The sequence below is a fragment of the Vombatus ursinus genome, unplaced genomic scaffold, assembly GCF_900497805.2.
Source record: "Vombatus ursinus unplaced genomic scaffold, bare-nosed wombat genome assembly UNPS02014799.1, whole genome shotgun sequence".
Classification (NCBI taxonomy): domain Eukaryota; kingdom Metazoa; phylum Chordata; class Mammalia; order Diprotodontia; family Vombatidae; genus Vombatus; species Vombatus ursinus.
This window is the reverse complement of record NW_020954577.1, coordinates 26,237,384-26,254,324: the sequence shown is the minus strand read 5'-3', so window position 1 is coordinate 26,254,324 and position 16,941 is coordinate 26,237,384. Positions and strand designations below refer to the sequence as shown.

General features: G+C 39.0%; 1 protein-coding gene across 2 annotated transcripts in view; it reads right to left on the bottom strand.

Moving 5' to 3' along the window:
* TOPBP1 (DNA topoisomerase II binding protein 1) overlaps window positions 1–16,941 on the bottom strand; it is a 50,135-nt gene that overhangs the window by 26,214 nt on the left and 6,980 nt on the right. For both annotated transcript variants that reach the window (XM_027872262.1, XM_027872263.1), the window contains exons 9-14: window positions 13,337–13,500; window positions 12,932–13,176; window positions 7,210–7,526; window positions 6,255–6,430; window positions 3,726–3,937; window positions 1,776–2,059 (exon numbers count right to left, since the gene is read on the bottom strand). In XM_027872262.1, the coding sequence (XP_027728063.1) occupies window positions 1,776–2,059; window positions 3,726–3,937; window positions 6,255–6,430; window positions 7,210–7,526; window positions 12,932–13,176; window positions 13,337–13,500 (1,398 nt within the window). The remainder of the gene's footprint in view (window positions 1–1,775; window positions 2,060–3,725; window positions 3,938–6,254; window positions 6,431–7,209; window positions 7,527–12,931; window positions 13,177–13,336; window positions 13,501–16,941) is intronic.

Here is a 16,941-nt window from a genome sequence, read left to right as displayed (position 1 = left end):
ATAACATCTTAAAAAACTGACTAGGCCAAATGGTAAAAGAGGTCCAAAAAACCAGTGAGTAGAAGAATGCCTTAAAAAGTGGAATTAGGCAAATGGAAAAAGAGGTCCAAAAGCTCACTGAAGAAAATAATTCCTTAAACATTATAACTGAGGAAATGGAAGCTAATGACTTTATAAGAAATCAAGAAACAATCAAACAAAACCAAAAGAATGAAAAAATAGAAGACAATGTGAAATATCTCATTGGAAAGACAACTGACCTGGAAAACTGATCCAGGAGAGATAATTTAAAAATTATTGGATGACCTGAAGGCCACGATCAAAAAAAAGAGCCTAGATATAACCTTTCCAGAAATTATCAAGGAAAACTGCCCTGATATTCCAGAACCAGAGGGTAAAATAGAAACTGAAAGAATGTACTGATCACCTCCTGTAAGAGATCCCAAAATGCAAACTCCCAGGAATATTATAGCCAAATTTCTGAGTTCCCAGGTCAAGGAGAAAATATTATAAGCAGCCAGAAAGAAACAACTCCAAGTACCATGGAGCCATAAACAGTATAACACAAGATTTAGCAGCTTCTACATTAAAGGATCAGAGGGCTTGGAATATGATATTCCAGAGAGCAAAGGAGCTAGGATTACAACCAAGAATCACCTACCCAGCAAAACTGAGTATAATCCATGAGGGGAAAAAAATGAACATTCAGTGAGATAGAGGAATTTCAAGCATTCTTGAGAAAAGACCAGAGCTGAATAGAAAATCTGACTTTCAAATACAAGACTCAAGAGAAGCATAAAAAGGTAAAGAGGAAAGAGAAATCATAAGGACTTACTAAAGTTAAAATGTTCACATTCCTACATGGGAAGATATTTGTAACACATCTTTTCTCATTATTAGAATAGTTAGGAGGATAGATAGATAGAAGGCACAGGTGTAAGTTGAATATGAAGGGATAATATCTAAAAAATAAAATTACGGGGTGAGAGGAATATATTTGGAGAAAGAGAAAAGGAGATAGAATGGGGTAAACTATCTCACATAAAAGAGTCAAGAAAAAGCTTTTACAGTGGAGGGGAAAGGGGGAGGGGGGGGAATGACTGAACTTTACTCTCCTCAGAATTGGCTCAAAGAGGGAATACACACCCAAGTGTGTATAGAAATCTAATCTACCCTACAGGAAAGTAGGGGGGAAGGGGAGAAGAGAAGGGGGGGATGACAGAAGGGAGGGCAGATTTGGGGAGGGGGAAGTCAGAAGCAAAGCACTTTTGAGGAGGGACAGGATGCAAGGAGAGAGAGAACAGAATAAACGGGGGGAACAGGCTCTGATAAAGGCTATATTTTCTTTCACAACATAACTATAATATATATATATTTACATATATAAGTGTTTTGCATGACTGCACATGTATAACCTATATCGAATTGCTTGCCTTCTCAATGGGAGGGAAGAGGGGAGAAAATTTGGAACCCAGGTCTCCTGACTGATGACCTTTTCAGGAGTCCATTATAACTAATCCTTACTGCTACTATTCTGAAAGTCTACTACCTTTAAAGCTGTAATGTACTAGGGACTATCTAAAACCTATAATGTACTAGAAGTTAAATCAACAACATTTTTTATCTTCCCTTGTCTTGTTCAGATAGTGTTAATAATCCAAATTCGCTTACTAACACCTTTGGTAACATCTATGGCACTACATAAGGAGCGACAGAGCATTTGGTGTTAACCATTCAAACTAAAAGGCTGACAATATTAAGCAATGAGTTCTTACCTTTACATCAAAAGAAGGTTTGAAGAGTTTGTCTTTGGACAGAAATTTAGATGGCGTGTCAAGGTGCAGTGAAGGCTCTTTCTGAAGTGGCTGTACTTCAACAGGAAGGGCTGAGGACTTTCTAGTGTGTTGTGAGATCACAGTATGAAAAGTTTTACTCCGGAACCTGTTTACATCTAAAGGTGTAACAGCTGCTCTTCTTTCAGGTTCCAGGACCGTGCTAGAATTCTCTGAAGTATCTGAATAAGTCTTGTCTACTGTCATCTGAGTTTCAAAACTTTCTTCTGCAGGATTAAAAGAAATAATACAAATATGAACCAATAATGCCCTCAACCCCAACCCCCAGTCTAAAACCTAAAATTCTATCAAATACATCAACCTTAACATTAAGTATGGCCCATCTATTTTGTTTTTTCCTTGACATCTTATGTTTCTGTATACATTATTTCTGGATATAACAGCCTTATCTACCCCTTATAACAGTTAAGCCAAGCTCAGTGACATCTGCTAATGGATGCAACATTTCATGCCCACAGTGACCGACACCTTTCCATGGAAAGGAGGGAGGTACACTGCACTTATTTCATTACACCCAACAGGGTAGCTTGCAGTAAATGAATGTGTATTGGAATAGGCTCACATCTACATCACTGAAAAGTTAGTTCAAAAATTGTGCTGGCTCAATCCACCTCTAGGAAAAAAAAGCTCTTTCAGTAACATTCTTTGGCAATTTGTATACAGTTAAAAATACAATTATACAATTGTATACAAAATACAATTTGTACTGTATAATTTGTATTTAATTAATATAATTTATACACCTTTCTATGAGAAAACTAAAGTCCAAAATATAGCGTACTCTCCTTTACTCAACTTCTTTTCATTATTATTATTATGCCTGAATGATACTCACAGGATGTCTCATGCCTGCAGGTAAAGTAAGTGTTAAATGGCTGCAAGTCATTGGCAGAATCAAATATTTAACTAAAGTTGCTGCATATTTATGATTACAAAGGATGAAAGCATAGGTTGCTGATGTTTTTGGACACACAATGAAAGCTTCATAATTTGATCAAAATTATTACGTCCTCAAGTCATATTTGCTGAATTTCCCAACTGTCTTGGGAAATGTGTCCTGTTCAGACAGCTGTTTCTAGCACTTTTCTCAAACTCTTCAACAGTTTGCCCTGAAATAACACCACTGAGATGTTATAGAGCAAGGGTTCTTAACTCGGGGTCTGTGAACTTAAAAATAAATTTTCTTCTATTTCAATATAATTGCTTTCCCAAGTAATCCTATATTTTTTTACTCTCTGAGCATTTAGAGAATAGGTCCATAGGCCACGGGCATCAGCGGACAACCAAAGGGATCCATGACACTAAAAGAAGTAAAAGACTCCTAATAGACAGGGTTCCCATTCTATTTTAATTGCATGATGGTAACACTAAATAGAACCTAGACCTTCCATTCTTACCACTTGTTCTACCTTCTAATGCAGCCATTTAAAAATTCTTTTGAGAGACTACAGAAACATTGTAAGTTGTTGTATATCTTGGGGGTTACAGAGAATGAAAATTATCTGCACTATATTTCCAACCCCAAAGAAAATTTAGAACAGTAACCTATTACGCTTTAATTGGACTTTAAAATACAAGTGCCCAAACTGCAAAAGCAAAAATCAAAGCTATTTCCTAGGACAGAGGCCCAATATAACTCAGCATCCCTCCCACCAAATTGTTCTGCTCCAGCAATAGAATGTAAGATCTATGGGAACAGGGGCTGTTTTCATTTTTGTTTTTGAGTACCTTGCACATAGTCATTTGATAAATCAATGTTGCTTTGAGTGAGTTTCATTTGTAAAATAAGAGAATCTGAATTAGTATATCTATAATCCCATGAATCAACTAATCATAGAAACATTCATAACAAAATAAAGTCAAATTGGCAACCTTGTTTGCATAGATTTCCAACCATGAACTTGCATTCATCTGCTCTCCTTCCCAACTTAGCAGTCTCCAATATCCAAGCCATAGATACTGCAGGTAATCCCCACTTTTGTGCAGCCTGATATTTAGAGCCATCTGGTTGTTTCACTATAAGATGAGTACTGGCAAACATGTCATTCTTTTCACTGTCCTTGCGCACAAAGAATTCTTGAACTCTGAAATTGTTAAGAGTATACATGCAGAATTTAATAAGCTGACTTGCCTAATACAATAATTTATCTAGGCTGGAAGCAAACAATAAGGGATGCTGCTGGACAAGATATAATTAAGCTCCTCTAACCAAAAAAACAAACAAAAACAAACAACCCCCCCCCCAAAAAAAAAACCAGAATGCTACAAAAATTATTAGCAGAGATAATCACTGTTACTAAAAAAAAAAAAAAAAAATACAAAATGCACCTGTACAACCATGGTCAAATCATCCCTGTGCCTTGTTTTCTTTATCTCTAAAATGTCAATGCCATCTGCTTTTGAGAAGTTTTTCTTCGGGGGCAGCTAGGTGGTACAGCGAATAGAGTACCGGCCCTGAAGTCAGGAGTACCTGAGTTCAAATCTGGCCTCAGACCAAACACTTAACACTTACTAGCTTACTAATCCCAATTGCCTTTAAAAAAAAAAAAGAGAGAAGTTTTTCTTCTATAAAGTAATTATTAATTCTTTTTTTTTTGTTTGTTTTCCACATCACTTTCATTTCCAAACACATTCCTGCACCCTCCTCTATCCTGCTAGCAAGCCCTTGTAAGGATGACAGAAGAAGATGGGGAAAAAAAAAGCAGTTCAACAAAACTCTCATGTTGCCAGAATCTCACAGTATATAATAACATTCTACACTCAGAGTTCCCCCAATTCTGCAAAGAAGGAAGGGAGCTGCATGTTTTCATCTCTCTCCTGGAGTAGAGCTGAAGCCATTCTAACCGCAAAGCTTTCATTTTCTTTCTTTCTTTTAAGGCTGCAGTCACTGTGGGGATACTGTTTTCCTGGTTCTGCTTCCTTCATCTCTCCATCACTTTCCATAAATCTTCCCAAGATATTGACATTTTACTGGGGAAAGGGCAGAGAGTGGCAGACAGGGAAAGGACAAGGTAAATAAAAAACACAGTAGGAACAGACAAGAGAGGCAAAGGAGAGATCTAGACAAAGCTTAATAGCATGAAGAGTGGGTGGGAGAAACCAGGGAAGGACACCTAGAGGAGGGGAGGGGAGCTGAATACTGAAGAAAAACCCTCAAGGATGGAGGTAAGAAAGGACTGCAAGTAAGGCACAGGGATCACCTGGGCTGGAATGCACTGTGGCAGAATGGTAGAATGGCAGATCCAGCTGGGGAGAAGATAGGAATGTGTAAAAGAGAGTGTTAGGACCTAAGGCTACAAAAGGAAGCTTGCAAGCTGAATGAGAAGCACCTTAAATGCCAGGCTAAGGATCTTGTATTTTATACTACAGAGGGAACTGGGAGACACTGAAGATTTCTGAGCCAGTGAGTGAGTGATAGGTTCAGATCTGTGCTTCAGAGATATTATTCTTGCAACTGAGTGACGGACAGATTGGAAAGGGAAGAGCCTGGAGGCAGGAAGGCTAAATGGGGGCTGTTACAGTGGTTCAGAAGAGTAGGCAATCAAGGCTTAAATTAGGGTAGTAGCAATATGACTGGAGGAAAAGAATGAGCAAAAAGCACTGTTGTAGGAGCTGAGGATATAAATACAAACATGAGATAATTCCTGCCCTCAAGAAGCTCCCATTCTAATAAGGGGAGACAAAGTTTGTTCTAGAAAATCCTAAGAATGGTGAGTGGTACCATCACTAGGGCCAGTCTCTGCTGTCTATGCCCTTCTAGAATTACTAGCAGAGGAGAACACTATGTAAGCTGGCACAATATGCATGATAGATGGAAAAGAAGTATAGTATTGGAGTAGCTAGAGAGAGTGAGTTAGGTGGGTTTGCTCTCATTCACACCAATCAGGATAGCACTAGTCCTGGGCAGGATTCCAAAGGTGAGGAGAGAGTGTGGAGGAGAAGGGTAGATGACAACATTTCTGAGGAGAGATGAATATGAAGGGGACAGATGCAAAAGCTGTTGTAAAGGAAGACTTGGTAAGTTTAGTGAATGATTAGATATGAAGAGCTAAGACAGAAGAAGCCTTTGGAGTTTCAAATCTTGGTGCCTGGGAAAATCATGGAGCCACCAACAGAAACAGGAGAGTTTTAGAGGTAGGGCAGGTTTGAGGGTGATTAACCGTAATATCCATTCAGTTTTGGACATGTAAAATTTGAGGTGCAAATAAGACATTCATTCAGGTGGAGATAAGGTAGTCTGAAATGGAGCAGTGATTCACACCATAGCATGTGTGGCTTGTTCAAATAGCACTCCCTTTATGTCCTTACTTTACACATGTATATTGTATTCATGGACAATGACAAATTCTACTTTGCATGTTTCAGATTACACCAAGGCTACATGCTAATGAGAAGGCATACCTTGCTCCAAGCAGGCTTGCTAAGTATACCAAGGAATCTTTCTCTGCTCCAACAAACTGGCTGAATGAAAGAACACAGTTTTCTAAAGGATTACCACTTCCTTTCAATACTGGTACTGGTGTGAAGAGTGGATTTGATTTCAGGTCAAAAAGATTTTGTCGTTCAACACAAGTAATCTTACAAGACAGAAAACAAAAACAGGAATAAGGTATCATGGTATAATGCAAGTTCAGTTATAAAAACTCTTGTCTAGATGGGAACCATTAATTATATCTTCGTGCAAAATTTGACTTTATTTATTCTCAATATAATTTTAATCTATACATATTCACACATGCATATACACACAAACACACACCTTTCCTGAGAATAAATAAGGAAAAAACTTTCAATTAAGAAGTAAACAAGCACAGTAGATAGACAGCAGGCCTTGGAGTCAGAAAGACCTGGGTTCAAGTCCTGCTTCTGATATCTACTGCCTGGGTAACCTGGGCCAATCACTTAACTTCTGAGAATCTTAGGTGCTAATAAAGGGAGTTTCCTCATTAGAAGTTCACTAGAGCAATGAAATAACAGGTCTGATAAAAAAAAATTTCCTCCAGCACACAGAATAAAGAATATTAAAGCTAGATGAGAATATTAACAACCATCAGACTGGCCCTCATTTTAGGTCACTGAATCATGCTTTACAATTGCACCTCTCTGCACCTCTTCCCCCAAAGAATGGTCACTTTTTAAATCAATTCCTTCTTAAATTACAATATCTGCTTTGTTTCTGAATTCTAACTCAAGTGCTGAGCATAAAATCTACCAGTTTACTACACCAGAACTGTATATGCAATAACAATCAATAACCAATGTGTTCATGGGCTATCCTTCAATCACAAATTCTGATCATTGTCTATTTCTAACAATGTTACTTGCTGATGTTTCAACTGCTACAGTTTCCTCTTACCAGCCATGTATTTGTAACAACTTCTCCTACAGTTGACTCCACTTCACACCCCAGTAAAGGAACCACAGCATAGTCAGCAATAGTTCTGCTTTGGAGGGGCAGAATTTTTCCAGCATTTTCTTTAATAACGTCGACAATGCAAGATTCATCTTCTTCACTAAAACCCACAACAAGGAACTTCTTCCGGCTAAACAAACCTTCAATAATTGTAGAAGTCTCAGGCAGTGAATTGTGGCTGAGGAAAGATGGGTTATCCCCTTGTACAGCAGAATGAGTGGAATCATTAAAGATCCCAGTTTCCGACTTCTCACCATCATCTGAAAAGAGAAAGGAAAAAATTTTTATCAATGGGAGCAAATTCAGATTTCAACTATAATTTGCTGCTGAAGTTACATAACTGTTACACAACAGTTACATAACTGGCTTTTTCAGGCACTCTCACGTATTCTGAAGGCCAGTAATATTCAGTTAAGAAGTGATAGCATCAAAGAAAAAAAGAAAATAATTTTAAATGGCATATTTGCCAAAGAACAATAACAACAGAACCACACTACATTTGGACACCTCAATCCTCAATGTGCACACACCCCTGCCCTGCTCACTGTCTCAGAAGAAACGTCCAATGAGATGAATTAGAGATGGATCAGGTCAAGCACACATCACGAAATCTGTGATGAAAGTGATATGGTTTTGAAAAAACTGAGGGACTGATTTTAAGATATCCTAAAGAAGGGAAAATACTGAACCGGGTGGAAAAAAAATACAGATTACAGTATGATGCTTCCATTTGCCTCCCCCCCCATAGCAACTGACAAGATCAAGATGGAATCAGAACCCCTAGAACTGGATGCCTCATTTTATAAAGGAATAAAGTGTGGCCCAGAACTTAAATGACTTACTTAAAATCACACAAACAGAAAGAACCAATGCTGGGAACTCAGGCCCCCTGACTCCAAATTCTGTACACTCTTTTTACTAAATCACACTTGCTTCTGAGGACTTTCTCAAAAAGATAAATGAACCTTCAAAAGATATTAACAATCTACAGAGGAAAAAATAGATGAAGAATGTCTATTGTCTAGATTATGGCATATAGTTAGATGTTAGTCTCTTAATATGTTTATATTGTATATATGTGTATATACTGGACAGGAACTGCAGCTAAATAGAAAGTTGGTCCTAGGATAAAAAAAAGAGTAAGAAGTCCAACTGATTAGCATACTGTAAACTGTTTAGTACTTTCAACAATTCCAATGTGTTCCCCAAGCTTTTTAACAGTAATATTCTCCTAATGATGTCTATGTGGATGCAAATCTTGTAAGGATCAAAATCTCTGGAAATTCAAAATAACAAGTAACTTAAAAGGACAATGGATAAACATAGACTATTATTATCAAGGAAGCCTATAGGTTGAGGCATTTTAAAAAAAAATTGAGAAATCTGTAATTGGAAAAGGAGGGACAATACTGACAGAACGCTGAAGCTGTATGTTGGTACCTGTCTAATTTTTTTTAAGTTAGCAATATTTTTGTTTTTGTAGCATGTACATTTCCCACACTCTTCCCTCAAGCCCTTTTCAGAGGGCAATGCTTTTATAGTAAAAAAAGAGGATGAAATAAAAAGTCCTCAAAACTAATAAAGAGACCTAAAAAGTCTCTTAAAAGTTAAAAGTCATATTCCAAACACATGAACACCCACTCCTAAAAAGAAAGAGGAAGGGGGCAGCTAGGTGGCACAGTGAATAGAGCACCAGCCCAGTCAGGAGAACCTGAGTTCAAATCCAGCCTCAGACACTTGACACTCACGCACTAGCTGTGTGACTCTGGGCAAGTCACTTAACCCCAATCGCCTCACCAAAAACAATCAACAACAAAAAAAACCCAAACCACAAGAGGAAGGAGGTATCTTTTCATATATCTTTTAGGGCCAAACTTGCTTGGTCATTATAATTTTGGAGCATTTAGATTCACTTCTTTTGTTGTAGTTCTTCCCATTTACTTTGTTGTAATCACTGAGGCAGCTGGTAGAGCAGTGGACAGAGCACTGAACCTGGAGTCATAAAGACCTGAGTTCAAATGTGGCCTCAGACAGTTACTAGTTGTATATCCCTGAGCAAGTCTCCCTCAGTTTCCTTATCTGTAAAATGGAGATAATCACAGCACCTACCTCTCAGGGTAGTCACAAGGATCCAACGTGACCACATTTGCACAGAGCCTGGTACGCAGTAAGACTTATATGAATGCCAGCTCTTATTACTGTGTGTAGTTCTGTCTCCTCTCTATTCTCCATGTTTACTGTTCCTTCCAGCACACTAACAATTCCATCCCATTCATGCTCCACACTTTGTGGAGCAGTTCCCTATCGCTGGGCATCTCCTCTGCTTCTAGTTCCTTGCTGCTCCCCTGGCAGCATTACCCTGGGACTTCTGAGCGAGTTCCTCACCAAGTCCCAGGAAACTCTTGCAATAATCTCATCATCCTATAAAACGTCCCATTAGCCTTGCTTTGGCATGCCACCTCAGGTCTATCACTGGATGATGAGGCCATGAATGCCAAAACTCCACCGGCCAGACATTTCAATTCTTACCCCGCTGTACTACTTTGGGACTTAAAGGTATTCTCCACTAGGCCCCTGTGTTGAGCGCCTTCTCCAGCCACCAACCACATCCCATTCCTACCCTTTGCTTTTCAGCTTCTTTTTGTGTTTTCTCCTTCCCTGTTAGACCGTAAGCTCCTGAAGGGCAGGGACTATCTTTCTTTTTTGTATTTGTATCACCAATGGTTAGTTCAGTGCCTGGGGCTTAATGTTTATCTATTGACTGGTAGCCCAAATAAATATTTTTGTGTCTGTGAGGTTGTTCTTTTAGTTACTAAACTTCTCTCAAGCCACATATACAGTAGTAAAGGGTATACTGGACCAAAGGGTCCATGGACATTTCAGTCACTTTATTTGCATTATTCAAAATTAATTTCCAAAAGGTTCTACCAATTTATAGCTCCACCAATGATGCCTTAGTGTGTCCATCTTTCCAACGTGGACAACTCCCATCTTTAGTCATTTTTGTCAATTTAGCATGGAATGTTAAAAGAGCCAGAGAAAGGTTTCTAAAATACTGGATGAATTTCTTACAGAAGATTTATGAGAGAAAATGAATAACAATCACAAGATGAGAAGGCATGAATAAAATACATTAGATGGAGAGCCTACATTATAAGATTACAAATACATCAAAGTATTGCCATATAAATATGTATCAAAGAACTTAACAAGGTGATAGCTACATAAACTTAAGAGGAAAACAACTCCTGAAATTATTCATTCCTTATAAATCTCAAGAGAATCAACATGGTATGACAGAGAGAGAACCAGCCTTGGAATCAAGAGGTACTGGGTTCAAGTCCCACCTCTGAATCTTATTGGATGTGTGACCCTGAACAAGTGAATTGACTTCAGTAAGAACAGTTGGTAGAGCAAGTTTCCTCAATAGGAGCTCTCTATACCAATGATCACAGGTCTGAACCACAAAGAAAATAAACTGCAGTACTGCTGAAATTCCTCCTTGTTTCACAATGAGGCTGCAATCTCTAGACATAGTAATCGACGCAAGTAACAGCGTCCAGGATTCCCAAAAGGCTCACTCTTCAGAGTAAGGTTGAGTTGGAAAATGGTTAACTGGACCAATGGGGTAAATGACCATAGACTATGTATCTTATAAAATAAGGATATATTCTCCAAATTACACTTAGCAACAAAGAAGAACAAAAGTATCAAATTCCTAAATAAATCACAATATCCATAAAAGCAACAAGTTACTGTAGGAACTGTAGGAAGTAAAACATTTTTAAGAGATTTCTAGTTAGCCTGCAAGCTCCTCAAACAGGCACCACTCTTCTTTCATAACCTTAACAGGATTTAGCACACTTCTGTGACAGAGAAGGTACTTAAACATTTATCAATTATACTCCATCTTTAAAATATGGCCTTCAAACTTCCCTAATGAGTAATAATTATCATTTCCCTCTCTGTGAGGATGGCTCCCAAATCTGTATCTCCAGATCCAGTCTCTAGCTTGACCCCTCAATCCCACATGAACTAATTTGCCCAATGGACATCCTCTCAAAGTGGATGTCCTTGAGGCATCTCCAATTCAATGTGTCCAACACAGAACTCATCACTTTCCCCAAACCCTGTTTCTGTTGAGGGTATCACTGCCCTTCCAATCATCCAGGTTTGCAAGCCTGGAGTCAGCCTCAGCTGGATCCACCCTCAATTCCACATATCTAATCAGGCCAAATCTTGTCATTTCCACTTCCACCACATCTCTTGTATCCACCCCCTTCTCTTTACTCATAGCCACCACCTGAATGAATGCAGAACTGCATCTTACATGCTTATTTTAAGTACTGTGCTAAATGATGGGGAGGCAAATACAAAAGTCAGACAGTCCCTGCTCTCAGGGAACTTACATTTTAGTCAAGAGAGACAAAACGAAAGATATAGGGGGACAGGGCCCAGGAAAAGGAGTTTTTTTCCTCAAGTCTCTCTCAGCTCAAATTCATGCTCTACATGGCTGTGTGCCAAAAAACGGGGCTGCTTTTTTATGACTTTGGCAGCACAGATCAGACCGTGCCACCACCCTACTCAATAAATTTCAGTGACTCCCTATTGCCTCTAGGATCAGCTACAAAACTCCTGTTTGGCGTTTAAAGCCCTTTCCAAGCTGGCCTCATTCTCCCTCCTCTGGTCTTATGACCCATTCCTTCCCCCCATGTATTCTATGATCCAGCCAAACTAGCCTTCTTGTGTTTCTCACATATAATGCTCCACCTCTACCTCCATGGCTATGTACCGACTATCCCGTTTCCTAGAAGACTTAGGCTAAGTGACACCTTCTGCATGAGACCACAACTGTTTCCCCACATGGTTATTTTTATCTGCTTTGTGTACACCTATACATATGCACGGTGTCTTCCTCTTCCTTCAGAATCTAAGCTTCCGGACAGTGGGTCTTGTTTAGCTTTTGTCTTTTTATCCCTAGCACTTGACACATAGCACATGCCTTAAAAATTCTTGTTGAATGTAGGAGTTTGTCTTGCTTGACTATATACATATTTGTTACAAGGTTTTTGTTTAACTGGGGGGATATAGGGAGGGAGAGAAAAAAATTTTAAAAATATTTGTTGATTAGTTGGGGATTCAGGGGGATGGTGAGTTCACCAACTGGACTGTTTACTGACAGGACTTTCAAGAAGCAATTGTAGTCAGAATTAGAAACCTATGCAATAATGGCTGCTCATTGCAGTGACCAGTGTTATCTTCAAAAGTTAACAAAACAAAACAAAAAAAGAAACCAATGTAAAAGCATCTTTCAGTTTAGAAACCAAAACATCAACCCATACACCTAAGGTTTTAATCTTATGGTTTTAGGTTTTAATCTGAGATGCAAATAAAATTTACTGGATAGACTACTGATGGAACTGAGAATGAGACTTGGATTTCAGCTGCAACTTAAAAAAATCCCTTAGTGTCCGAGTTTCACAATTTACAAAGAAGATAAAAACACCCCTCTATCTCACAGGAATATTTTAAGGACAAATAAGCCAAATAAAAATTAAAGTTGATATTTTTATCAAATAACAATAATATAACAAATAATTTTATAAATAGTTTTAAGAAAAAGCCGTAATTCTCGTAAAATCAATCTCACTTATACAGTTCTTACCTATCATGTGATCACTCATATATTGGGAGAGCAAGTCTTCATCAGCTTGCTGATGTTTCTCTGTGTCCACAAATTCTTTCTTAGAAAAACTGTTATTTCTTTTGGAAAGTGCTGATTTCATTCCTGGTTGATCTGAAACAGTTATCTCCATTGGCTGGTAATTCAAATGGATGTATGGTTCCTCAGAAAGCAGATAACCTTTACTAAAACACTCCAGCAGCCATTTTGGTCCCACTACATGAGGCCTATGAAAACAGTAAATACAGTCACGATCTATTATTTTGAAGCATGAAGACCAGTCTTTGCTCAATGGTTTTCTATACAGAATTTCTATAGCCATGTTTACAATTTACAATAAAACCATTATCACCACAGAAACTGCTTTAAAGTAAAAACAGTCAGAACCTGTGTGTCGATTTTGTCCAAAATTGTTTTAACTCATCATCATAATCTCCAACAATAACATGGGTCACATCTTCATTAAGCTGATTAAAGCGAACTCCACCACCACAATTAATAAGCCTTCTCAGTTTATCTAACTTTCTGCCACTAAAACCACAAAGGTATATCTGCAAAGAAAGAATAAGAAAATACTTGCGTTACACTAAAGTGTTTGGTACATTCATAATCCAACTCCCACATAGCCCCAAATATGTATCTCATATTATGATCATATCCTTGCTATTGGATTGGCAAAACCTACCCCCAGTTTGACCCACAATATAACATAACAGCTCACATTTACACAGAACTTTAAAGGTATACAAAGCATTTTCCTTAAATAATTCTGTGGGGAGAGTATATGCATAAGGACTAATATAATATCCCCATTTTATAGCTGAGGAAACAGGAGGTTAAGTATCTTATGCAGAATGACAAAGTTTTTAAGTATCAGATCCATTACTCACTCATGTCTTCTGCTACTCTTTCCACTATGCTAAGCTGCCTCTTAAACCAAAGCTATTTGTTGAACTCTCTGGTTCTCTTTGAGAACTTGATGTTCTTGCTAATTTAAAGTTGTACTAGGTCTTTAAAATTCTATCTTTTGTAGCAAAAAAAGAAATGTTCCCAGCCCATTCCTCACCCACTTCTCTCCTCATTAAGCTCATCCTGTCCATCTTCTGAGATTCAGCTCAAGTCTCAACCCCTATCTGAGCCCCTTCCCAGGAACACTGGTTTATGGTGATTTCCTCTCTTTCTCATACCTTTTGTCTGCCCCACTCTACTAAGACCTTATTATATGTCAATATGTTTGCAATGATTTCATTCTCTGTCCCCAAATTCCACCCCTCTTATTAACTCCCTTTTCCTACTGAGGGCCCCACCACCCTCCCACTCACCTAGGTTTGAACCCTTGGAGTCATCTTTGACTCTACTCTCCTTCACCTCCAAATCCATCAGTTGCCACATCTTGTCAATTCTGCCATCACAACTTTTCATTTATTTGTTGTTCTGTCTTTACTGATATGACCACAATCCTAGTCTAGGTCTTTTTTATCACAGACTGCCTTGACTACTCCCACCACCTAATTAGTCTCCTTTACTCTAGGTCTTGCCCTCTCCAAACCAATGTCCACATAGCCAACAAACTGATATTCCTTCAGCACAGGTCCTTTTCACTCCACTTCTCAATAAGCATCACTGGTTCCCTAACACCTGTAGAACAATCCATAAAGTCCTATTTGGCATTTTAAGCCCATTATGAGTGAAATCAAATCCAGGCACTATGTTAAACACTTGACAGCAGTCCCTCTTCTCAAGAAGCTTACATTCTAATGCGGAAGTCTCCATGCAACAACTATGTACAAGCGAAACAAAATGAACAGCCAGGAGGCCAATGTCACTGGATCACAGAATAAGTGGAAGAGAGAAGACTAGAAAGGAAGGGAGGGTTCAAGTTATATAAGCATTATAAGCATGAGAACTTTTTACTTAATGCTACATGCGTAAAAGCGAGAGAGACAGATAGAGATAGAGGTGAAGAGAGAGAGAGAGAGAGAGAGAGAGAGAGAGAGAGAGAGAGAGAGAGATGGTCAGACCTGTGCTCTACCAAGATCAATTTGACAGCTGAACTGAGAATAGACTAGCGAAGAGACAGGTAAGGCAAGGAGATCAACCAGGAGGCTCCTGTAATAGTCCAGTTACGAGGTGATGTAGACTTGCTCTAAGGTAATGGCAGTGTCACTGCACGGGAGTAAATAAGAGTTGTTACAAAGGAAGAAATGAGAGGACTTGGCAAGAGACTGGATATGGGGGAATGATTAGAGTGAGGAATCAAGGTTGCAAGCCTGGAACAATTGTCGTACCCTTGACAGTAGTAAAAAGGAAGTTAGGAAGAGGGTAACAATCGGCAAAGAATAGAGTAAGTTTAGTTTTGGATATGTTGAGTATAAGATGTCTGAAAATCTGATAGAGATATGAGACTGAAGGTCAGCAGAGAAGTTAGGACTGAATGGGTAGATTTAAGATTCTTTAATATAAAGTTGGTAATTAAATCCATGGGAACTGATGAGATCACCAAGTGAAGTGGCGTAGAGAGAGAAGAGAAGAGGGCCCAGGAAAGAATCTTGAGAAATATCTACCGTTAGAAGGAGTGATCTGGAAGAAGATTCAGAAAATGGGACTGAGGAGTTGACAGACCGTTAGGAAAACCAAGGCAGAGTGGTGTCCTGAAAGCCTAGGGAAAAAAAAACAAAAAAAAACCAAAACCAGTATCAAGGAAAGGGTGATCAACAGTGTCAAAGGCTACAGAGAGGTCAAGGAGAATGAGTATTGAGAAAAGGTCACTGATTTTGTCCTTTATTATCTCAAGGACCACAGCAGCCATTCTAAACCTTTTTATTCCGTCTCACACTTCACATGGCACACCCTCCCCTCTCATACTCTCAGCTGAGGACCTTGCCTTCAACAGAAACAATGAGATCATTCACCTAAGAAAACTCCCACTTTTTACCTTCTCACCTCACTTCCCCCACCTTTTCATTCTTCCTTCTGTGAGTTGGCTTTCAAACATCATTCAACAGAAACTACTCTCTCAAAAGACACCAATGATCTCTTGATTTTTTAATTGAATGGTCGTCTTAACGCTTATCCTTCTTGTGCTCTCTGTAGCCTGTCACTGCTGACTGCCCTCTTCTGGATACTTTATCTTCTGCAGGTTTTCACTACACTGCTCACTCTCCTAGTTTTCTGTCTGACTACCTTTTCATCTCCTTCACTGGCTCTTCACTCAGGTTATGCCTACTAACCACAGGTATTCTCCAAGTCTCTAATCTGGGCCCTCTTCCCCCTCTAGATTTTTTCAGCTGGTCATGTCATTAGTCCGTTCACTCAATCATAATCTTTTTCAGATCTATTCATTCAGTCTTAATTTCTCTCCTAACCTCTAGGCTAGAATCACCAACTGCTTATTAAACACCTTGAACTAGATGCTGCATAGAAAACAAACTCTACACATCTAGTACATAACACAGCATTTTCCCCACAAAACCCTGCCCTCATCCAAACTTGCCTATTACCAACCATCTTCCCTGTCACTTAGGCTTCTCACTTGAATTCATCCCACACATCTCTCACATCCTTCCTCTTCTTTCCACTCACACAGCTGACACCTGACACCCTTGCATAGAGCAGCAAGTTTGCTGATTTGTCTTTCTGTCTCAAGTCTCTGCCCATTCTCATCCACCTTTTGCTTGGCTGCCAAAATGATTCTTCCTAAAACATAGGTCTACCTATATCATGGTACTACTTGATATATTCCAATTGCTTCCTATTAACTCTAGGATCAAATATCAAACCCTCTGCTTGACTTCTGAAGCCGTTTACAACCTATCCTGTTCCCACTTGTCCAGTTTTCTTACATTTTATTCTCCACCATGTATTCTAGGACCAAGCATCACCGGATTTCTCACTGCTCCTCACACAGGACATTGCCATCTCCTGACTCTACTTTTTCACTGGGGGCACATGCCTGGAATGCTCTTCCTCCTCACCTCTAACTCAAAGCCTCT